The sequence below is a fragment of the Tachysurus vachellii genome, chromosome 5 (assembly GCF_030014155.1).
Source record: "Tachysurus vachellii isolate PV-2020 chromosome 5, HZAU_Pvac_v1, whole genome shotgun sequence".
NCBI lineage: Eukaryota > Metazoa > Chordata > Actinopteri > Siluriformes > Bagridae > Tachysurus > Tachysurus vachellii.
Genome location: NC_083464.1, coordinates 31,868,113 through 31,889,546, shown reverse-complemented (window position 1 = coordinate 31,889,546; position 21,434 = coordinate 31,868,113). Strand labels below are relative to the sequence as shown.

Here is a 21,434-nt window from a genome sequence, read left to right as displayed (position 1 = left end):
ACTACTACTACTACTAATAATACTACTACTAATAATAATAATAAAAATACTAGTACTACTAATAATAGCAACAATAATAATAATAATAATAATAATAATAATAATAATAATAATAATACCACTACTACTACTACTATTACTACTACTACTACTACTACTAATAATAATAATAATAACACATACACAATAGATATACATGTGTTTAAAATATATTTGATTGGACAAAGACAAAAAAATGTTTGTCTTTACACTTTTATTTACCAAAAAGTGGAGTGTTAAACATTCAGGAGAGGTTCTACACATTATTATACATTCTTATACATTCTGATAAATTGGAGTAATACCTTTGTGTACACATTTTGTACTTTTACCTAGAAGCCATAATATGATATGAAATAGTTCATCTTTATATGTTGTGAATATCTGGGGATTCACTAGATGGCACATCAGAGCCAAAAATATACAGTCTGAAGCGTCTGTATCATATGCAGCAATTGTGTATGAGCAAGATGCAAATTGCCTAGCAACCTGATTTAGAAAATTTTCTATTTTCTGTCTAGTTATGTTGTTCTTGAGTTCATGTATATGACACAACTCTATAGACTTGTAATTTCTGAGTATACAAATGACACTCTAAACATTCTCTCTCACTCCCTCATTTTCTACCGCTTATCTGAACTACCTCGGGTCACGGGGAGCCTGTGCCTATCTCAGGCGTCATCGGGCATCAAGGCAGGATACACCCTGGACGGAGTGCCAACCCATCACAGGGCACACACACACTCTCATTCACTCACACAATCACACACTACGGACAATTTTCCAGAGATGCCAATCAACCTACCATGCATGTCTTTGGACAGGGGGAGGAAACCGGAGTACCCGGAGGAAACCCCCGAGGCACGGGGAGAACATGCAAACTCCACACACACAAGGCGGAGGCAGGAATCGAACCCCCAACCCTGGAGGTGTGAGGTGAATGTGCTAACCACTAAGCCACCGTGCCCCCCTTACACTCTAAACATTGTACATTTCATTGTAACTCTGAACAAATGTTTTAAACTCATGGTATCTTAAGTATGTAACTTAGTGATCCAGCATTAATGTATTCAATGTCAGAGATTTAAGCACTTATGTACGTCGCTCTGGATAAGGGCGTCTGCCAAATGCTGTAAATGTAAATGTAAACAATTAAATGCAATATTGACTGCATGTACACATAGTTAAAAGCAAATATGAAGTAAGCTTTAATCTAAAAAACAATTTCAGTCCAGTTATGTATACTTTAAATAGTTCATACACTAAATCCTTACACTATAAAGGCCAAAAGGATGTGCGCACTTAACCAGTAACATCTATATTTGGGTCTTTCTTAATTCTTTGTGACAAGAGTGCAAGAAAGACCCAAATATAGATGTGCGCTTATCCAGTAACATTTATATTTGGGTCTTGTCACAAAGAATTAAGAGCCATTAACATGCCTTTATTTGGCATTTATTTTAATGACTGCATTACAGGATTTCTTATTTGACATCAGCGTCTGTTCTCTTTCAACACTAATGCTCTTATATGTGAATGGAGTACGTCTTACAAAATCTAAAAAAAATCCACCCGGAGAAAGAATCACAAACTGAACCGCTGTAATGGATTTGGAAGGAGATAGTCAAGATGTACATGGTGATGTTAAGGTCAAATGTCTACATTCACACATTTTGGCCATATAGTTTACAGATACAATAAGATCACCCCAGGAAAAAAAAGAAACATACAGTTTATTATCCCTTTTTTTTTTAAATCTGTACTTACCTAAAAGCAGGGAATATATCAGCATAGATATATATATATATATATATATAAGGATATATAAGTAGATTTATTTGTTGAATAAAATTTCACGTGCCTACAGCATTCATGCTGACAAAGCGTTCATCCACACTTATGGTACGGGAATTCACTGAGCTGGCAGCCTGGGTCATGTAGACTTTCACACACTGCACATGGATGCATGGGGTCTGGTTCAGGAGCCTGCAGAGTTGCCTTCTGAACTTTTCCCCCACGAACACGTAGAGGAAAGGATTGAGGCAGCTGTGCATGTACGCTATGGCTTCAGTGGCTTGCAATGACAGTTGAATCCTGTTGCTATCTATACAAGATGGACTCAGGATATGCATCAGCTCCAGTGCTTTAATGAGTGCTGCAATGTTGTATGGCATCCAACAGCAGAAGAAGACCACCATGACTACGATAACAAGACGAACGGCCAGTTTCTTGGAAGAGCGTAGGGTCTGAAGCCTCCGGAGCACCATCGAGTAGCAAAATCCCACAATAATCAATGGAATTAGCAGACCCAAAATGTTCATTTTTAGGAAAGCTGTAGTTCTAACAATATTGTGGTTGCTATTTTTCGGATAAGCATTACAAACTAGCTTTGGCCCATTTTCAAGTCCAAGATGCAGAAGCTCAGGAAATGATGATGCTATAGCTAGACTCCAGATGCCCACACTAGCTAAAATCCCAAACATTTTTGATCGGATTCTCAAGGCAAACACAGCATGAACGATAGCCAAGTATCTGTCGATGCTCATCAACACGATAAAAAAAATTCCTGCGTAAAATCCGATGTAGTACACACCGAGGACCAGCCAGCACATGACATTACCAAAGGCCCAGTTATCTCTAGCATGGTGAGCCAGGAAGGGGAGAGTGAAGATGAGAAGAAGGTCAGCGATGGCCAGGTTCAGGAGAGACACGTCAGTCATGCTTTTCATCTGAGCTCCTCTCAGGATCACCCACAACACCAGCATGTTGCCCAGGAAGCCGACCACGAAGAACAGAGAGTAGAGAACCGGGAGAAAATGTTTTCCAGCTTTGTTGTAAATACATGGTCCTAACTGATCATAGTCGTACGTGTTATACTCATATGCTGCGCTGTAAAAGGGTAAGAAGAGAGTTATTACAAGAGATCCTCAGCACATGATGTGTGGTATTCAGAGAAGTGCGATGTGGATATGATACTGAAATTATACACCTTTAGATCTCATATATATAAAACTGTGTTTATGAAATTTGCGTGCTATTTGAATGCTGTGGTGAAGTATGAAAAAATCGAGGTGTTTCTCAGCTACTGAAGTTTCTTACTAACTCAAGTAAGGAGCAATATCAAGTCCAAAGGAACTGTTTGATATTTTGGTGTATAGACAATGTCATACTAAAATGTATGTTTTTTGTTGTTGTTGTTGTTGTTGTTGTTGTAAATGCTCTTAAACATATACAGGATGCCAATTGAGTCCAAACTACATACATAAACATGACATTATTATTCATTTATTCATAGTATCAGCACTGAAATTAGTTAAAACTGCCCACATCCTGCACAATGCAATTTTACAAGCTTGATTTAGAATATTGTGGCTGTTGTTTGACTGAATGCATAAATATTTTATAATACATTATTATGCTTCCTTTCAGATTACTACTGATATAAGTGACATAAATAATAGACATAAATTTTGGACTTATACCATAACTACAAATTCAAACCATATATTTTTAAACAAAAAATAATAGCTGCAACTATTGAGGATTATTTGACATTTGGGTGTTAGCTTGCTAAAAACAAAACAAACTTACAATTATTTAAAAAAAAAAAATGTTCATGTAAAGTTTCAAAGATGCTTTTAGAATATTTAATAAACAATAAATAAATATAAAAATAATACTAAAATATATAAGTATATAATAACTAAATATAAGAATAAAACGTTTCTTCTCACACATTTCGTAAAACAACATTTTTTTTTCTTACCTTGAAAATCATTGAAAAATTGGTAAAAGGTAGGAACATTGAACATATGAACAGCAATGACTTTTGGATGCAACCAGCACTGCAGCTAAACCACATAAACCACATTCAGTTCTGTGCCTCCTTTTTTTTTTTTTTTTATACGACAGATATACATACTTCCCATAAATATAAGAGGACAAGATTAACACGAATTTGCAGAAACCCTTTAGAATGGCTTTAATACAGATAAACACAGTATGTACCTAAATTTTGTGTATATTCCGATTAGTGATCCAACACCTTAATTAATAAGCTACCACATCCCTCAGCATCTCAGAGTAACTGACATTTGATAAAACAATATAGACCACAAAATGCAATAAAATATCAATTTACATGATAAATTGGAGTAATACCCTTGTTTACTTTAAACTGCCTTGGATATTTGGAATTAAATGTGTAATCACCTGGATATTTCAATGTCCAGAGAATCACTTGTGGTGTTCAACATCGTTGCTAATCAGCATTAAAGTCATACTGTGGATAAATGTTCAGAAAAAGAAAAAACATCAAGATGGAAAAAAGCATGAACCAATCTGAAAAGCCAGGTAAAACACCTGCACTGTTAAATGTCAGGTCAAAATATGAGGCAGTATACTGCTGAAATGCAATATATATCATACAACAAAAACACAAAATGTAGTAATAGAAGTAATAGTTAGTTAAAAGTTAGATAAAATAGCTAGTTATTTGAGAGAACACTGTCACATCATACTTACAGAATTCAATAACAAAGCCCTATATGTCTGAAGTTCAAAGCCAAATGCAATGTGAGATCCTCAAGCTTGTTCTGAAGGTTTTTGGTTTCTGGTTTTCACACTTCTGTTTTTTGTAACGAGTCTTGGGCTATATGGAGATGGTATGACGTTCATTAATTTGCCCAGCTAGCAGTTAATGCTCATGCATGCATCATACTATGTGGTCATGTACTGAGCTAGTTGAAACTCAGGAAACTTGCGGTAATGCAGTGGAAGGTAATATTTATTTTTGTCTCAGTAGAGACAAGGTGAATTTCCAAACATTTCAGTAGCCATTTAAAAACTTGGTGGATTAGTCTAACAAAGGACAGATATTAATGGATGTCAGCAGATCAGTTTTCAAATAGGATTGGTCAATGTGTGGAATCAGTTTTCAAAGCACAACAAACGCTGTTAATAAATTTTCCCATTTTCATAAGATTATTTTTGGAAAAAGGCCAAAGTTTTAAGTGGCACTTAACAGTTACAGAAACAGTAACCTTAGGTTTTCCAGCACTTTCTTTCCAGCATTAAATGTAACTAAGTTGGTTAAGTAGCTTAGAAACTGTTAGTTTCTTAGAAGTTGGTTAGCATTAGAAATATTAGCATTAGCAAGAAATTACCTCTGATGTCTATGGTTTGATTCTACTCTAGGTAATTCAGGCTAGACTCCAAAATTGGATGCCGCTGATTGAGTCAATGCGGCTGTCTCTTTGTAAGTTCACATGAAGTGAGATAAACCAACAGGTATGGAAAAAAACTGACATCTTCTACACCACAGACAAAACCACAATACAGGAACATTCAGATTAAGTGGAAAATGTGAAACCCCTTGAATATTTCATTTCTGTCTGAGAGAATCTTTTTTTTTGTCACATCCGTCAGTGACAGTTCAGTTCAGCACCATGCCAACAGAGGGGACTCTCCCTTGAAATCTTGAGTGTCATTTTCACATTGTTCACATATACACAGTACAGGTACATGATCTACTGTGTGTCGTCACACCTCAAGACCAGCTATTAGGTGTTATGGTAGACAGATGGAGATGACAATGGAGTAAAAACTATTAAAACGTGAAACAATCAACTGGCTAATAGAACAAAGGATAGCAGGGATGAAGAGGGTGATGATGATGAGAAAGGCAACTCCAAACACAAACACGACTGTTTTTGGAGTTGCCTTTTTCATCATCATCACCTTCTTCTTCCCTGCTAACGTTCATTCTATTCACATTCCAGTTGATTGTTTCATGTTATAATAAACACATCTGGTTTTTATTCCATTGTCATCTCCATCTGTCTACCATAACATTAGGTTCTCAACCTCATTTTCTCCACCAAAACTCAGTCACAATGGAGGTTTTTATTCAGGCCTGTACACCAATGCGCCAGCAATGTCCATGCATGAACAAGAGTAACTAGACTCACATATACCTGAAAGTCTCTTTTGAGCTTGTATTGCTCAGCCTGATAAAAGCAATGCTCAATGTTTTTTTGCAAAGTTTCCATCCCTGAGATGTGAATAAGCTCTCACGCAATGAAAACATCATCAGGTCTCCAGAAAGGTTGCAAAGCTTGCATGCTGTGAGCTTGCATGCCGTGAACTCCCATCCAACTAACTGCTGCTGGGTTCTTTAGAGTTCAGGCAAGACAAAGCAACACAACAAACAGATTCATTTAAAGAAGTTTAGTGAATTAACGAAATAGTACAAATTAAAAAAAAAACCAAATGGATGTGGGTTTATGTTTATCAGTGTATGTGTATTATGTATATGTGTATGTGCATCAAAATAGACAATATGACTATTCAATTTCTTTGTCATCAATGTAATTGCATGTCGCAAGGGATCACAGTGCTTAATGGAATGTGTTTGGAGCGTTTGTGATCCCTTGCTGCATGCAATTCCATTCCCAAAGTCCTAGAGGACATACAAAGGCTGTCTTTTGTTTGTCACTTTCCTCCATTTCAATTTGATTGAATCCTGACTCAAGGTCAATCACCGAGTGCCATTGAGATCCGCTGAGGGCAGAGAAGGATTCTTCCAGGTTAGGTAATGCATATCGTCGATGTCGGGCGGAAACCTCGTATGTCCAAATTTGGTCAATTTCATATTTTTTCACATATCGGTGCTATTGGTCAGTCCCCACGTGGGTCTGTTATTTTTACAAGTTATTAACCAATCTAAAGTCTTGAAAATAGCTTGAGCGCAAATCTCATAGCTCCATTGGACACTTCAACTGTCCACCTCTTCCTCACTCCGCAGGAAAGCTTCACGGCATATTTCTCCTCAAGAAGAGTCGCAACGAATCAACACGTCTTCTGAGGTAAATGTCTTCAAAACACTGGGCTCAAAGAAAAAAATCTTGACCCCCGCTAGTTCTGGTGTTTTTCTGAGGACAGGAATTTAGCGCAAGACAATCCACTGCAACACGGACTAAACCCTGTGTACTGCAGATAAGGTACGGCGTTTTTTTTATTTCCTGAAAAATAACGGTTTTGGAGATATGAGAATTCCCCCTGACAGCGACGATAAGCATCTTTAATGGTTTGCAAATGAAGTTTCCGATAATCTACACATAATCTCACATCACCATCTTGCGAACCACTACTATAGGTGATGAAAACGGAGACTCAGATTCTCTCGGAGACGCAGATGCCTGCATTTAGAAGGGATTGGAGATGTTTCCTAATGGCCTCATAATCTCGTGGATGTATGTGGTGGGGACGTTGCTTAAACAGTGTTTATCAGACAATTTGATTCTATGCTTGACTTTTTTTGTATGACCAAAGTGATGTGACATATGGCTAAGTATGGTGGCCTATACTCAGAATTTGTTCTCTGCATTTAACCCATCCAAAGTGCACACACACAGCAGTGAACACACACACACACACACACACCATGAACACACACACACATACACACACACACATACACACACACACACACACACACACACCATGAACACACACCCGGGGGTCTAAAGTCTAAATCATAATGTGCAAAAACATTGGGATAGCTGTTGAATTTGGTAGTTATCCGTGTTCTCCACTTCTCCAAAAGAACCTAATCACCAAAGTCAACTTGAGGTTTGAACTTCTGTCTGCATTTTGCTGACTTGAGCAACAAGCGGCTGTTTTTGTTTGGTGTACGTAGGTATTTCCGATTATGTCTTGTGGAACAGTTAACTCTGCAATTACACAGTTAGTAGGAATCGTTATGTCATGATCTGTCTCGTTTCTTACTTGCACAGGAATTTTATAAGGGGACATCTCCGGTAAAGAAATCAAACAGTTATCTGTGCAGATCCCACCAGGTAAGGATGAAATTGATGGCTGCTCGAGTAATGTAACATGTTCATGACCTGCAGACTTTATGTTTACACAGCCTTCAAGGACAACTTTCTGGCCAGCTGGAACAACATTTGGCTCACGACTTTTAAGCCTTGCTATTCCAAGCTTGCCACTCAAACTTTGTCGGTGCCTTAACTCTTTGAGTTTTGAGTATTTGGGCATAGCCATATTCAAGTGTGATATAAAAACAAAATACATACAATACAGTTAGTAATAATTTCTTGTGAAGTCAAGTTATACATTTTTTTAATTACCTTCAGTTATGGTTGCTTGTCCTACAACAGAACTCCTGCCTGGCTCGCCACATTTTTACGTGTAACCCTGGTGAAGAAGGCCTGTCTTTACCACCTTAGACATTTAAAGGACTTGAAACTAACATCTCAGGTGCTAAGGATGCTCCAGTACATCCGCATTCCAGATGGCAAAGCTCTCCAGAAGGTGGCGTGATCAGCTTAGCAATACATCTGCACTGAATTCTCTGATCCGGACATTCCAACAATGGACCCTTTCTTTGTTGTGGCCAGGAAAACCAGGAAAACACCTACTGTAGAGCCTGGACTTTCTGGACTTTTCACATAATGCCCTCTACCTCAGCCAGACTATATGCACATGTCAGTTTTCAATTTGCTGTACATTGTACATTTTACACTTTATAACAATATATAAAAATATTATATTAATTTAACATGGTATGTAGATATAAATTAAATTAATATATCATTATATATTGTTATATGTATATATGTGAATTTGTGATATACTGAATGTGTTATCAAACGAGTTCACATTTAAATGTATTATAAAAATGTTACATTTATTTTTGTAGTATTCACATTAGTGTTCATTGAATAGTGTTTGATTTTCAAGTCGTACTTTACATAAAATAGGTGTTTAATTTGGCACATTTATTGGATTAAGTATCCTAATTATTTGACACACCTGCGTGATGACGTCACGGAAGCCATCACTGCAGCGTTCTCTGTCATTATTTAATTAATTAATCCTTTCGGTACTTCTACACAGGTACAGTAGTTGCCAATTAAGACACTTATTTAAAAACGAACACTATTTAATGCGATACTATCGAGTTAAGTGTGTTAAAAACTGTTTAAAAACTTGTTTGTATTACACTTTTGATAATGTGTCATGAGCTAGCAGGGCTGAGCACATGTGTAGTATGGGCACCTCGTGGTCAACGTGAGAGACGCTATCAGTTATGAATATTTAAAATATTAATGTTAGTGAAAGTATAATTATATTGTTATATTGTTTCAGATGATTTGATTCTTTTATCTCAGTTTAAGAGGAAGTATTAACATTGTGCATACTTGATGATTATATGTATGTTTCAGATTATTCCATTCTTGCAAAGAGCATGTGGAGCTAAGGAAGTGTTAAGTCAGTTCTGTTTGTATTTCTGGTTACTACAGTGAAGAAGCAGCGATACACACATGTATTGATACTGTCAGATAATGAGTTTTTGTTATGTATACATTCATGTTGATTCTAAATTAATACACCGTCACGGAAGCCATCACTGCAGCGTTCTCTGTCATTACTTAATTAATTAATCCTTTTGGTACTTCTACACAGGTACTACAAATTATTATTCACTTTATTTCCATTTTTATTCCATTTTTCATTTTTCATTTTTTATATAACAATCTGATTATTTTTATACAACAAGGTCAATGTCAGTACATGTCATACTGTGTATTATTGCGTATGTGAGCAAAAAAATTCAATATTGAAAACATTAGCCTGGTGATATGAATGTGATATTTTATAATGGGTTATTTGTCCAGGATGTCTTTAGATGGAACCCAGCACTTGTCCTAACTAAAAATTGGGACACCCCAAAGTATGTGTTTTTTTTAGATAGTTAAACATATGGGCATTTGATCTTCATTTTAACAATATTGAAAGATTCAAGTGATATAACTAAACAAATAAAACCAAAGAAAAGTCTTTTTTTAAATGATCTGTAAAATATCATTTAAAATAATGCCATTTCATGTGAGGAAAAAGTAAGGACACCATTCACATTTAATTGTACTTAAAATTGATAAAATTACCTACAGGTGTATCACACAAGGTGCAAATTATTAGAACAAATTATTATTAACAGCAAGCTCGTGCTACAGTTGATGTCAAAATGCATGAATCTACAATAAGAAAAAGACAGAACAGCTTTAATTATCATGGAAGATGTGAAGGAGGAAACCTTTACTGTCTAAGAAAAAACATGACAAGACTGAAGTTTGTAAAAAAAAACAGAGATAAAGGCCAAGACGTCTGTAATAATGTGCTGTGAACAGATGAGTCTAAAACTGAATTATTTGGACACCAAAACAGAAGGAATGTTTGGCGTAACCAAATACATAACTTCAGCAAAGAACCTCATACCTACTGTGAAACATGGAGGTGGTTGTGTTATAGTTTGTGGATGCTTTGCTGCAGCAGGACCTGATCAGCTCAACATCATAAAATCCACTTTGAATTGTATCAGAAGATGCTTGAGGAACATGTGAGACCATTTGTTAAAAAATTGAAGCTGAAACGGAACTGGACCTTGAAACATGACAAAGGCCCCATTCACACTGCAGGTAAAAGTGGCCCAAATCTGATTTTTTGGGGTCAAGTGACCAGGTCAGACTTCTTCAGGAGTAGTGTGAACACTCAAATCTAGCCCAGATCTGATTTTTTCAAATCAGATTTAGACCACTTCCATATGTGGTCCTGAATCAGACCCAAATCAGATTTTTTCCAATGTGCCCGCAGTGTGAACAACCGAGGCGGATTTGATGTGACTTTTACGTCAATCTACATCGACGTTCGTCACAATTATGCGCCGGCGAGTTCACACACAAACGTGACTACACCTACAAAATGGATCAAATAATCAAAAGTTGCCCTCGACATTTTGAAAATTATCAAAACACTGCGTCTCTGTGCTGCCATTACACAAACATTTAGAAAGGAAAGCGAAAATGCTAACTTCCTCCATAACCTCGCCAACTTTAGCGTGCTGCGTGTGACGTCATTGTTATTGTTCGGTTGCGCATTCGGGTCAGTTCGAAACAGCAAACAGTTCACACTGGTATCTGATATAGGCCACATTTTAAAAGGTAAAGTGAACAGCCAAACAAAAAAATCAGATCTGAGCAAAATATCCGAATTGAGCATTAAGACTTGCAGTGTGAACGTGGCTAAAGACATATCAGTAAATCATCCACCAATGACCTGCTGAAAAAATGGAGAATTCTGGAGTGACCAAGTCAAAGCCCAGATCTAAATCCTATTGAGATCGATCCTGTGTGATTTTTAAACAAACTGTACATGTAAGAAACCCCTCAAACATCACACTGGGGAGAACTGGGGAAACTTTCTTCCAGTTGATGTCAGAAACTGATAGATGGCTAAAGAAACATCTCATTGAGGTTATTTTAGTCAAAGAGGGAAACATTAGCTATTAGGGCACAGGGTGTACAAACTTTTTCCACAGATCAAATACTAATTTTTGTTGATTTTTTGTTGTTTACAAGCAATGTTGTAAAACATGTTGACATTTTTTAAATAAAGAACTGAATATTTAATGGGGTGTCCTAATTTTTTTTCACATGACTGTATTTTCGGTATCATCACGCGGGTTCCAGTCCTCATAGTAGATGTAGATGTTCTTTTTGACATTAAATTAATTGTCCAGAATGTCGCGGCCTGCACGTTAAAGGCGTGAGAGTTCTGACATCTGTCTGGGATAATTCCTTGCCCAACAAACAGATGGCACCCTCACCCACATTATCTTTTTTTCCTAAAGCCTTGCCATTAAGTCATGAGCTGTTCGTTCCTGTTTACAGGTTTATTGGTGGATTTGTTATGTGACGTGACGTGACGTGACATACGGCTAAGTACGGTGACCCATACTCAGAATTCGTTCTCTGCATTTAACCCATCCAAAGTGCACACACACACAGCAGTGAACACACACACACCGTGAACACACACCCAGAGCAGTGGGCAGCCATTTATGCTGCGGCGCCCGGGGAGCATTGGGGGGGTTCGGTGCCTTGCTCAAGGGCACCTCAGTCGTGGTATTGCCGGCCCGAGACTCGAACCCACAACCTTAGGGTTAGGAGTCAGACTCTCTAACCATTAGGCCACGACTTCCCGACTTTCACGACTTTGTTTGAATAACACCCAGCCTTTTTCACAATTCTTTGCATTTGTTCTTTGGATTTGCTTTATAATTTTGGAAATATTTCCTATTATTTTTAAATGAAGTAGTGCAACATACAGTTCTGAAGTAATAATCTTTTTTTCAGAAAAAAAAAATAAAATAACAGAATGCAATACTAATGATAACTGGGGCATATAAGTCTTTATTATTGCCACATATACATTATAGCACAATGGAATTCTTTTCTTTGCATTTCCCAACTGAGGAGTTTGGGGGTACTATGAGCTATGATACAATGCCCCTGGAGTAGGGAGGGTTAAAAGCCTTGCTCAATTGCCCAACAGTGGCAGCTTGGCAGTGCCGGGGCTTATGCTGTGCAGTGCGGAGCCATAAAGCAACAGTCTGGCATAAAACCACAAACATCTCAACAGATGGAATGAAACAACTTTCACCTTGTAACCTTAAGAAAAAAAAAGAAGAAATAAAGTATGATGTACGATACGATGTACAAGTTTGATTTCAGGTACTGCAGAAACATACTGTACACACAAAACAATATTATTGTCTGAAATCTCTTAAAGCTTGGATTTCGTGAATACGGATGATCTATGTACATAAAACTGTGTTAAAAAAATAAAACTGTTAAAAGAAGGTTAAATCAATATATTAAAACCTTTACTACGTTTATTTTAATGCATTCCTAAACAGCTATATGAGCAACTCATTTACTAATACAATGCATAAGTATTTATCCCTCCTTGTAGTGTTTCAATCTGGAACTAAAATAGGATCGACTCTTGATTTCATGCCACATCTCTACAGTAAACAAGTCCATAATACTGAACAAATCAGATGGCTTGGTGATGGCAGCCGGGAGCAAAAGAACTACAAAAATGGGGTGAATTACAATGATTTAACACATTTGCGGTGCTACAGTACCACCACACATACTCTGTCTGAATGACAATCATATATTTGTGAATGTGACATCCACTAGATAGCATGTCAGAGCGAAACTTATCACTGGAGATTATCAGTGTTTTCAGATTAGTTCGATCTGCTATTAGAAAGTATCAATAGATGATTCATAATCCTGGGATACTGGGATGTAGGTTTGAATGCTACATGAGAAGGAAAATAATTAGCATTTGTACTCAATAAATGTGTTGAATAGTATATAATTGTGAGATTTAGTCATGTGGAGGTTTACTGTCCACACAATTTATGTTGATAATTTCTGAGGAAATGCACGAACAATGCTTCAATCCATCAAAAGCAATCTTGCATCGAACTTCAAGTGCAATCCATGCTTTAGCCCTTATGGACACTTCAGGATGTTTTCGATAGGGGGCATAGTTTCCCCCCAGAGGAAGGATTTCCTTGGCACAAAATGTTTTATATAACATACTTTGGACAGATGATTTAATTTTTTTTTTTTACCAGGTCTATAATTTTCTGTATTCAAATTGTACACCCTTACATGTAATTTGTGGCTGGAAACCTCCACTGAAATAAACTTACATAAAAATATATCAGATTAATACTGTTACATTATTATTATTTTTTTTTTTGCATAAAGCTGTTAATCAACCGCAGTTCTAATCAAAACTACTATATATTTTTAAAAATATATTTTTGTTACTTTTTATTACCCAATTAAATATAAATTACTTATTACTTACACACAAAATTACTTATTTTTAATATAAAAAAAGTAAACTGGATTTTTTTAACCTTTTATCAGTCTTGGATATATCAAAGATTATTAGCAACCTTCGCCTTTATGCATTTTTAGTTTTTGTGCAGATTTTAATTTTTCTCCCTCAATTACTTTTCGTCATTTTTTGAGTGCCAAAATTGAGTGCCATTATAACCACAATTTTCCAGTGCATGGCTATGACTATTTACTGTTGACTGAAAAGGTGGCACCATACTGTAACCCCATTACACAGGTCTGTGCTATTTTCAGGCTTTTTACATTGAGTTTTTTTACTTATTGAGTTTACAATATCAGCATACTATAGTGTGCACAACACACACATGCAAATTAACGACGTATGCAAATTAGTATTTAAAAGGTAATTATTTTTATTTAATTATTATTTAGTAGTTTTTTTTTGATTGAGTATTATTGATTAGAACTGAGGTTGATTAACAGATTCATGTAGGAAAATGTGAAAAAATATTAATCTGATATAATTTTATATAACATTAATTTAGTGGACGTTTTCAGCCACAGAAGTACACAGTAAGGGTAGTGTTTGTGAAATGTCCAAGAGGGTTGATCTAAAATATAATTACTCTCCATTTATTATTTTACTCCTTATTTACTTAAATGCAGTGATATATAACACCTGCAAATAGAAATTCTCATTTTTACTAGTACATATAAACTGAATGTCCATCAAATCAAATCAAATTTTAATGCTAAGCTGAAAAGAAAAAAAAAATATTTCATGCTCCTCCATCATTCATATGCCAGCTGAGCGTTCTTCTAAACTTGTGGTCTGTGAATACACAGAGGATGCGGTCTGGGTCATGCAGTACTTTATGCACTGCACTTTGATGCATGGTGTCCGGAGAAGGAGTCTGGCGAGGTGCCTCCTGAACTTTTCCCCAACAAACACGTAGAGGAACGGATTGAGGCAGCAGTGCGAGTATGCCATAGCTTCGGTGATTTGCAGCATCAGCTGGATTTTTTGGCTAAGCTCACATTGTTGTTCGGGTGAGCTCACGTTGAAAATTTCCCTCAGCTCCAGTGCTTTGAGGAATGCTGCAATGTTGTACGGTATCCAACAGCAGAAGAAGGCCACTATGACCGTGACGACAAGACGTACGGCCAGTTTCTTTGATGTACGAAGGGACTGAAGCCTCTGGAGCACCATCGAGTAGCAATATACTACAATAATCAGTGGAATCAGCAGACCCAAAATGTTCATTTTAAAGAAAGCTGCACTTCTTATCACATTGTGACTTCCATTTTTCGGATAAGCGTTGCACGCTACATCAGTCCCGTAAGTTTCTACTCCAAGGAACAGTAGCTCAGGAAATGATGCTATAATGGCTAGAATCCAGATGACAACACTAGCTACAATCCCATAAGCCTTTGTGCGGATTCTCAAGGCAAACACAGCATGGACGATAGCCAAGTATCTGTCGATGCTCATCAACACGATAAAGAAAATTCCTGCGTAAAATCCGATGTAGTACACACAGAGGACCAGCCAGCACATGGCATTACCAAAGATCCAGGTATCTCTAGCATGGTGAGCCAGGAAGGGAAGAGTGAAGATGAGAAGAAGGTCAGCGATGGCCAGGTTCAGGAGAGACACATCAGTCATGCTTTTCATCTGAGCTCCTATCAGGATCACCCACAACACCAGCATGTTGCCCAGGAAGCCGATCACGAAGAACAGAGAGTAGAGAACCGGGAGAAAATGACTTGCATGGGCTCCGTATTCACATAATATTCCATCAATCACAAACTCAGGATAGTCAGTTGATGGGGTGATGCTGAAAGTCAAGTTGAGAGAATTGAGAGTTAGCTTTGAGACAAAAGCCATTAAGTAAAGATTTAATACTGAAATTGTGCAAAAGCTTTCTGTATGTTTATGCTTTTACCTGTAAATCCACTAAAAAATCTATAGAATAATAAAAAGTTGCAGTATTCTTTCATTATTTAATAACATCTTCAATTTAAAATCCCTTTCACTTGGAGTACATTCTAGCAGACAGCATCTTAACTAGAGACTCTTAACTGAGGTACAGTACAAGTGAAGCAGATGAGTACTATTACAGCTTATCCTTCAAACCACAGCAAAGAGAAAACATCTGGTTAACCAAAATCATATTTTTTAATCATTTGACAAAAAAAAAAAACATCAAAAAATTGATAAGATCCCATGATGTAGACACTGAAGCAGTTGATTCCATCTTAGATACAGTAGAGGTTAACCAGAATGTAATAGGATCCACTCATAATGGAAGTCACAATCTTGATCTCGTTCTAACCCTTGAATTAAATATAGACAATATAGTCAGTGTCTCAATCAGAAGCTGACTCTGACCATTATCTCATTTCGTTTAAATTGCGCTTCGAACATGACATTTCCAATTTGCCAAATCACCGTGTTATACGTACATTTACTACAGTCTGCTACTGCAGAGAGATTTACCAACAGTCTCCCAGAATTATCATCCACGATTAGATCGCCATCTGAACCACAGATCTTGATCAGGTTACTGACTATTTAGAGTCAGTCTTTTGCTACACCCTTGATATTGTAGCTCCACTTAAAAGAAAAGTAATTAGAGAGAAAAAAACTCGCACCCTGGTACAATGACAACACACAAACTTTAGAACAATCAGCTAGGAAATTAGAACGTAAATGGCGTCTACTAAATTATCAGTATTTCGATTAGCGTGGAAGGAAAATCTGCATAGCTACAAAAAAATCTGTTAGTGCTGCTAGATTGGTGTATTTCACCAGAATAATTGTAGATAACAAAAATCATCCTAAATTTTTATTTAATACTGTAGCAAAATTAACTAGGAATAAAAACACTGTCGAAAAGCGCACACTATCACACTATCTATTTGCAACAGTAATGACTTCATGAATTATTTCAGTGGAATAAACTGATAACATCAGGCAGAAAATTCAGACCATTCATTTAATACCAAATAATTTGATAGATATTGTTGTAGATAATATTTCTGTTTTTGATCGGTATTTAGACCGTTTTAATCCCCTTCAAGAGACTGACCTATTTTCGCTGATTTCTTCTTCAAAATGATCAGCCTGCATATTGGATCCTTTACCAATGTGTTGCTTTAAACAGCTATTACCAGTAGCTATTCAACACATACTGTATTAAAGATAATAAATTCTTCCCTTAGCACTGGCTGTGTGCCAAAATCTTTTGATTATAAAACCTGACCTCGACCAAACCCAGCTGTCCAACAATAGGCCAATATCAAACCTCCCCTTTATCTCCAAGATCCTAAAAAAGGTTGTAGCTCATCAGTTATGTTCAGACCTACATAGGAATAATATTCATGAACTGTATCAGTCAGGATTTAGGCCTCATCATAGCACAGAGACGGCGCTGGTTATAAGTTGTAAATGACCTGTTACTGACCTCTGATCAGGGTTGTGTCTCTTTGCTGGTGTTACTTGATCTTAGTGCAGCTTTTGATACCATTGACTGTGTTATTGTACTTAATAGGCTAGAACATGTTGTTGGTGTTAATGTGACAGCTCTCTCCTGGATCAGGTCTTATTTGACTGATAGCTTTCAGTTCGTAGATATAATGGTGACTACTCTAAACATTCTAAGGTAATGTTCAGGTAATGTCCTCAACAATAAGGTTCTGTTTTAGGCCCAATGCTTTTCTCCCTATTTATGCTACCCCTTGGTGCAATCATTCGTAATCATGGTATTAGCTTCCACTGTTACACTGATGACACCCAGCTATATGTTTCAGCTCAGTCAGATGTGAGTCACCAGCTTAATAAGATTGAAGATTGTGTGAAGGACATCAGACAGTGGACGCTTACTAACTTCCTCATACTTAACTCTGACAAGACAGAAGTTCTTGTACCAGGACCACAGGGCAGCCAGAAGTAAGCTTTCTGATTACAGAATAACTCTGGATGGTCTTTCTATTACATCATGTGCACCAGTAAAAGACCTCGGTGTGATTGATATGTTCCAGTAGGAGCATAAACAAGCTCCAGTTAGTCGAGAACACAGCAGCCCCTTAACACCCTCACAAATCGTACAGGTTTGCAGACTGTGGAGTGGTGAGACGCTTTACATCCCAGGAAGCCCTCATGTCTGTGTCACCTTCTGGCTTTAGTCTTTTAGTTATCCTGTCATAGCTAGTTTTGATGGAGTCCCTGTCTGCACTTTGCACATAATGTACATCGTCCATCACATGATTACAATCATACCTAACAATTTTTCTCCTCTCTCTCTCTCTCTCTCTCTCTCTCTCTCTCTCTCTCTCTCTCTCTCGAGCTATATATGCCACTCCCAAGCTCCCAGTGTTCCGAGTTCCTAGCCTGATTGTCTCTTCTTACGGAGCTACTTCATTATTATATATAAATTTTTTTATTTTTCTCTCTCTTTTCTGTTTCCATACTTCTGTAAAGCTGCTTTGAGACAAAGGGAACTGTTAAAAGCGCTATAAAAATAAAGTGAATTTAATTGAACTGATGCTGGGGTCACGGTGGCTTAGTGGTTAGCACTTTCGCCTCACACCTCCAGGGTTGGGGGTTCGATTCCCGCCTCCGCCTTGTGTGTGTGGAGTTTGCATGTTCTCCCCATGCCTCGGGGGTTTCCTCCGGGTACTCCGGTTTCCTCCCCCGGTCCAAAGACATGCATGGTAGGTTGATTGGCATCTCTGGAAAATTGTTCGTAGTGTGTGATTGCGTGAGTGAATGAGAGTGTGTGTGTGTGTGCCCTGTGATGGGTTGGCACTCCGTCCAGGGTGTATCCTGCCTTGATGCCCGATGATGCCTGAGATAGGCACAGGCTCCCCTTTGACCCGAGGTAGTTCGGATAAGCGGTAGAAGATGAATGAGAGTGAGAGTGAACTGATGCTTCTACTCAAGAAAAATCATCCATAATCTGAATAGTTCTGAATTTGAACAGTTCAAAATGACTCTGAATATGAAAAAGGTTCCAGGCATCAATATAGCTGTACCTTTTCAATTTAAGTCACCACATTCTGAATATGACACCGAATTTTAAGTTTCTTTATTAAATAATACCTTTTATACCTTGTTTCCTTGCTAAAAAAAATAGCTATTTTTAGGAATAACATTTAACTATGACAAAAATGACATTATTTTAAAGAAATATAAACCTCAAATTAAATGTTTTAAAGAAAAAGTCTAATAAATAATAACAGATTATTGGAGAGTAATAAATAAATAAAGTAGAGGAATCTCTTATCAGCTAATTTTAATCTTAAATAAACCCAAAAAAGTATTTTATTTACCACATCCGTTTCAGTACGTTTCATCACATTGGTGTGTGGTGATCAGATTCATGAAACTGATAAACACAGGAAGTGAAGTTCACAGTTTCTCTTTCTTCATTTAATAAAACTCTAATAAAGCAATGCAAGAGAATGTAAAAAGGCTTATATGATAATAAATAAATAATAAATAAATATGATTTATTTTTACTAAGAAGAATAGAGTTTTGATTATCATTTATTAGTGCTGCTAATGTAAACTCTTTTTTCCCCCTTATCTATTATTTGAGACAGTTGTATAAGGTACGCACAATATAATAAATGCAAATGAAATAATTACTTTAGTTCTTAATCTAAATCTAACCACCTTAGATTTAGAGCAAGAACTTTTTTTTTATTTTGCACTTATTTACAAGCAAATGTAGTAAATCCACTTCCCCAAATGTGCAAACCTTTTTTTCTCAAGACTTCATGAAATGTTCTGTTACATAATCAAAGCAATGCCGTCACACCCACATGTAAGTTTCTCTCTTAAGTAAAAACAATCATCCAAAAATCCTTTAATAATTGTTTATCCTTCACAAATAAATGTGCTGCAGAATGAAGGGCTAATGTAGAAATACGTCAAATACAGCAATAAACAGTATAAAAAAGAGGGCTGAAAGTCATGCAATCGAACTGGTCATAAAATCTGAGTAAAAAAAAAAAAAAAATAAGTTCTTACCTGAGTGTTGTGTCAAAATCACTGCTGTTGTTGGACATCATTGGCTTTCGGTAGGAAACTCTATATAGTCATACTGTAGTTCAAAATAGAGAAAAATAAATAAATAAATAAATAGATAGATAGATAGATAGATAGATAGATAGATAGATAGATAGATAGATAGATAAATAAATAAATGAGCAAATAAATAAATAAATAAATAAATAAATAAAAAAGATCATTCAGCTGCTTTAAACACACTTGTTTTTTTCACCACAGATTTTTGTAGTGGTTAAACAAATACGTGTGAAAGCCTTAGCAATGAAGATGAAGCAAAAATGAGATCAAAAGCAATCAACAAAATCAACAATGCACAGCAATCAGCATTAACATCGCAGATAGTAAATAAATAGAATAATCAGCTGCCTGAGACAAAATAAAATTCCTGCTAATATACTTACAAACTTTGAAAATTCTTTGTTAGTCAACACCAAACCTGAATGTGGTGTTGCTGTTTGAGGCTTCTGGTTTGCATACTTCTGTTTTATGTGACGAGTATGGAGACATGCATGACGTTTGGCACATCATTAGTTTGCCCAGCTAACAGATAATGGGTTTGTAATGCATCAGCTCCGAGGTTGTGGTTTTTTAGCTTTCTGCCTTCTGGAGAAAAACGGTTGCTACAGTAGCAAGATATGAATCAATTTTGTTTTTTTCATGAAAAGAGATAAAGCATGATGAATTTCTCAAGCTTTTCAGAAGTGCATAAAAAGGAATGTACGTACCAGGTCAAGAAAAGCTGTCAAGTGTGATTGGTCTAATATACAGTAAGATTTCATTAAATGTAATTCACAGCATGGATAAATTCTCAAATGGGTTTGGTATGTCAATTATTCAGTTATTCACTGCTCCTGAAGGTTAGCGGTACTTCACGCCCTGTGACCTATACATTATAAAAGTCGCTTGGTATAAAATAAATAAGCACTTTGGAGAATGATGTTACGGTAAAACCAAATTCTATACTTGTTTGTAATTAGCTAACGCCAGAATGACAGGTTATATAAAGGTTTTCAGCTTTATATCATATTTTAAATATAAATATACATAAATATTTCAAAAATCAAGCCAAATAGTAAATATAAATGTTAAAAGTTATATGGAAACAATAGATTTTAAGTTGAAATATAATATTACATTAAATATTACATTTAAAAATTCAATATGGACCGAAGATCTTACAGAACCCACAGAGTAACTGGATAAACCTCAAGTTACTATCATGAACCTCAAGATAAGTAGATGATTCAATGGCGCATTTACAAACAAATGGACAACGAGAGACCACCAGCTTACAGTATATCTTAAGGATGCAATTTGACTCCTGTTAATGGAACCAAATGTACTATCAAGTGGCCCTGGAAAAAAAAAGATCCTGGGTTCCAGAATACATTTTTATGTATGTATGTTTAGAAAATTCATTTATTATGAAACATCACGCTACAATCGCTTGTCTAGTTCACAAATCAACTTTTTTTCCATCTTTCTAGCCATACTTTCTGCTTCTGATGTTTAGTCGTAAAACCATACAGGCCGTGCCTCGGGGGTTTCCTCCGGGTACTCCGGTTTCCTCC

General features: G+C 36.5%; 2 protein-coding genes across 2 annotated transcripts; both read right to left on the bottom strand.

Moving 5' to 3' along the window:
- Positions 1–238: 238 nt before the first annotated feature.
- LOC132845430 (C-C chemokine receptor type 5-like) lies at positions 239–4,672 on the bottom strand. Its single transcript, XM_060869397.1, has 3 exons — positions 4,564–4,672; positions 4,252–4,321; positions 239–2,928 (listed from the first exon to the last, which is right to left on the bottom strand). The coding sequence occupies exons 2-3, from the start codon at positions 4,293–4,295 to the stop codon at positions 1,893–1,895; spliced, it is 1,080 nt and encodes a 359-aa protein (XP_060725380.1). The 5' UTR covers positions 4,296–4,321; positions 4,564–4,672; the 3' UTR covers positions 239–1,892.
- Positions 4,673–12,294: 7,622 nt separating this feature from the next.
- LOC132846463 (C-C chemokine receptor type 5-like) lies at positions 12,295–20,399 on the bottom strand. The gene is made up of 3 exons (XM_060871248.1): positions 20,265–20,399; positions 19,825–19,897; positions 12,295–15,625 (listed from the first exon to the last, which is right to left on the bottom strand). Exons 2-3 carry the CDS (start codon positions 19,863–19,865, stop codon positions 14,584–14,586), a joined length of 1,083 nt encoding a protein of 360 aa, XP_060727231.1. The 5' UTR covers positions 19,866–19,897; positions 20,265–20,399; the 3' UTR covers positions 12,295–14,583.
- Positions 20,400–21,434: the final 1,035 nt, after the last annotated feature.

Coding starts and splice junctions, on each gene's coding strand:
- LOC132845430 (XM_060869397.1), bottom strand. CDS start 4,295: ATGTTGAACACCACAAGTGATTCTCTGGACATTGAAATATCCAG. Junction 2,929..4,251: donor CTGGACATTGAAATATCCAG/GTGATTACACAT, acceptor ACCCTTTTACAG/CGCAGCATATGAGTATAACA.
- LOC132846463 (XM_060871248.1), bottom strand. CDS start 19,865: ATGATGTCCAACAACAGCAGTGATTTTGACACAACACTCAG. Junction 15,626..19,824: donor GATTTTGACACAACACTCAG/GTAAGAACTTAT, acceptor CTTGACTTTCAG/CATCACCCCATCAACTGACT.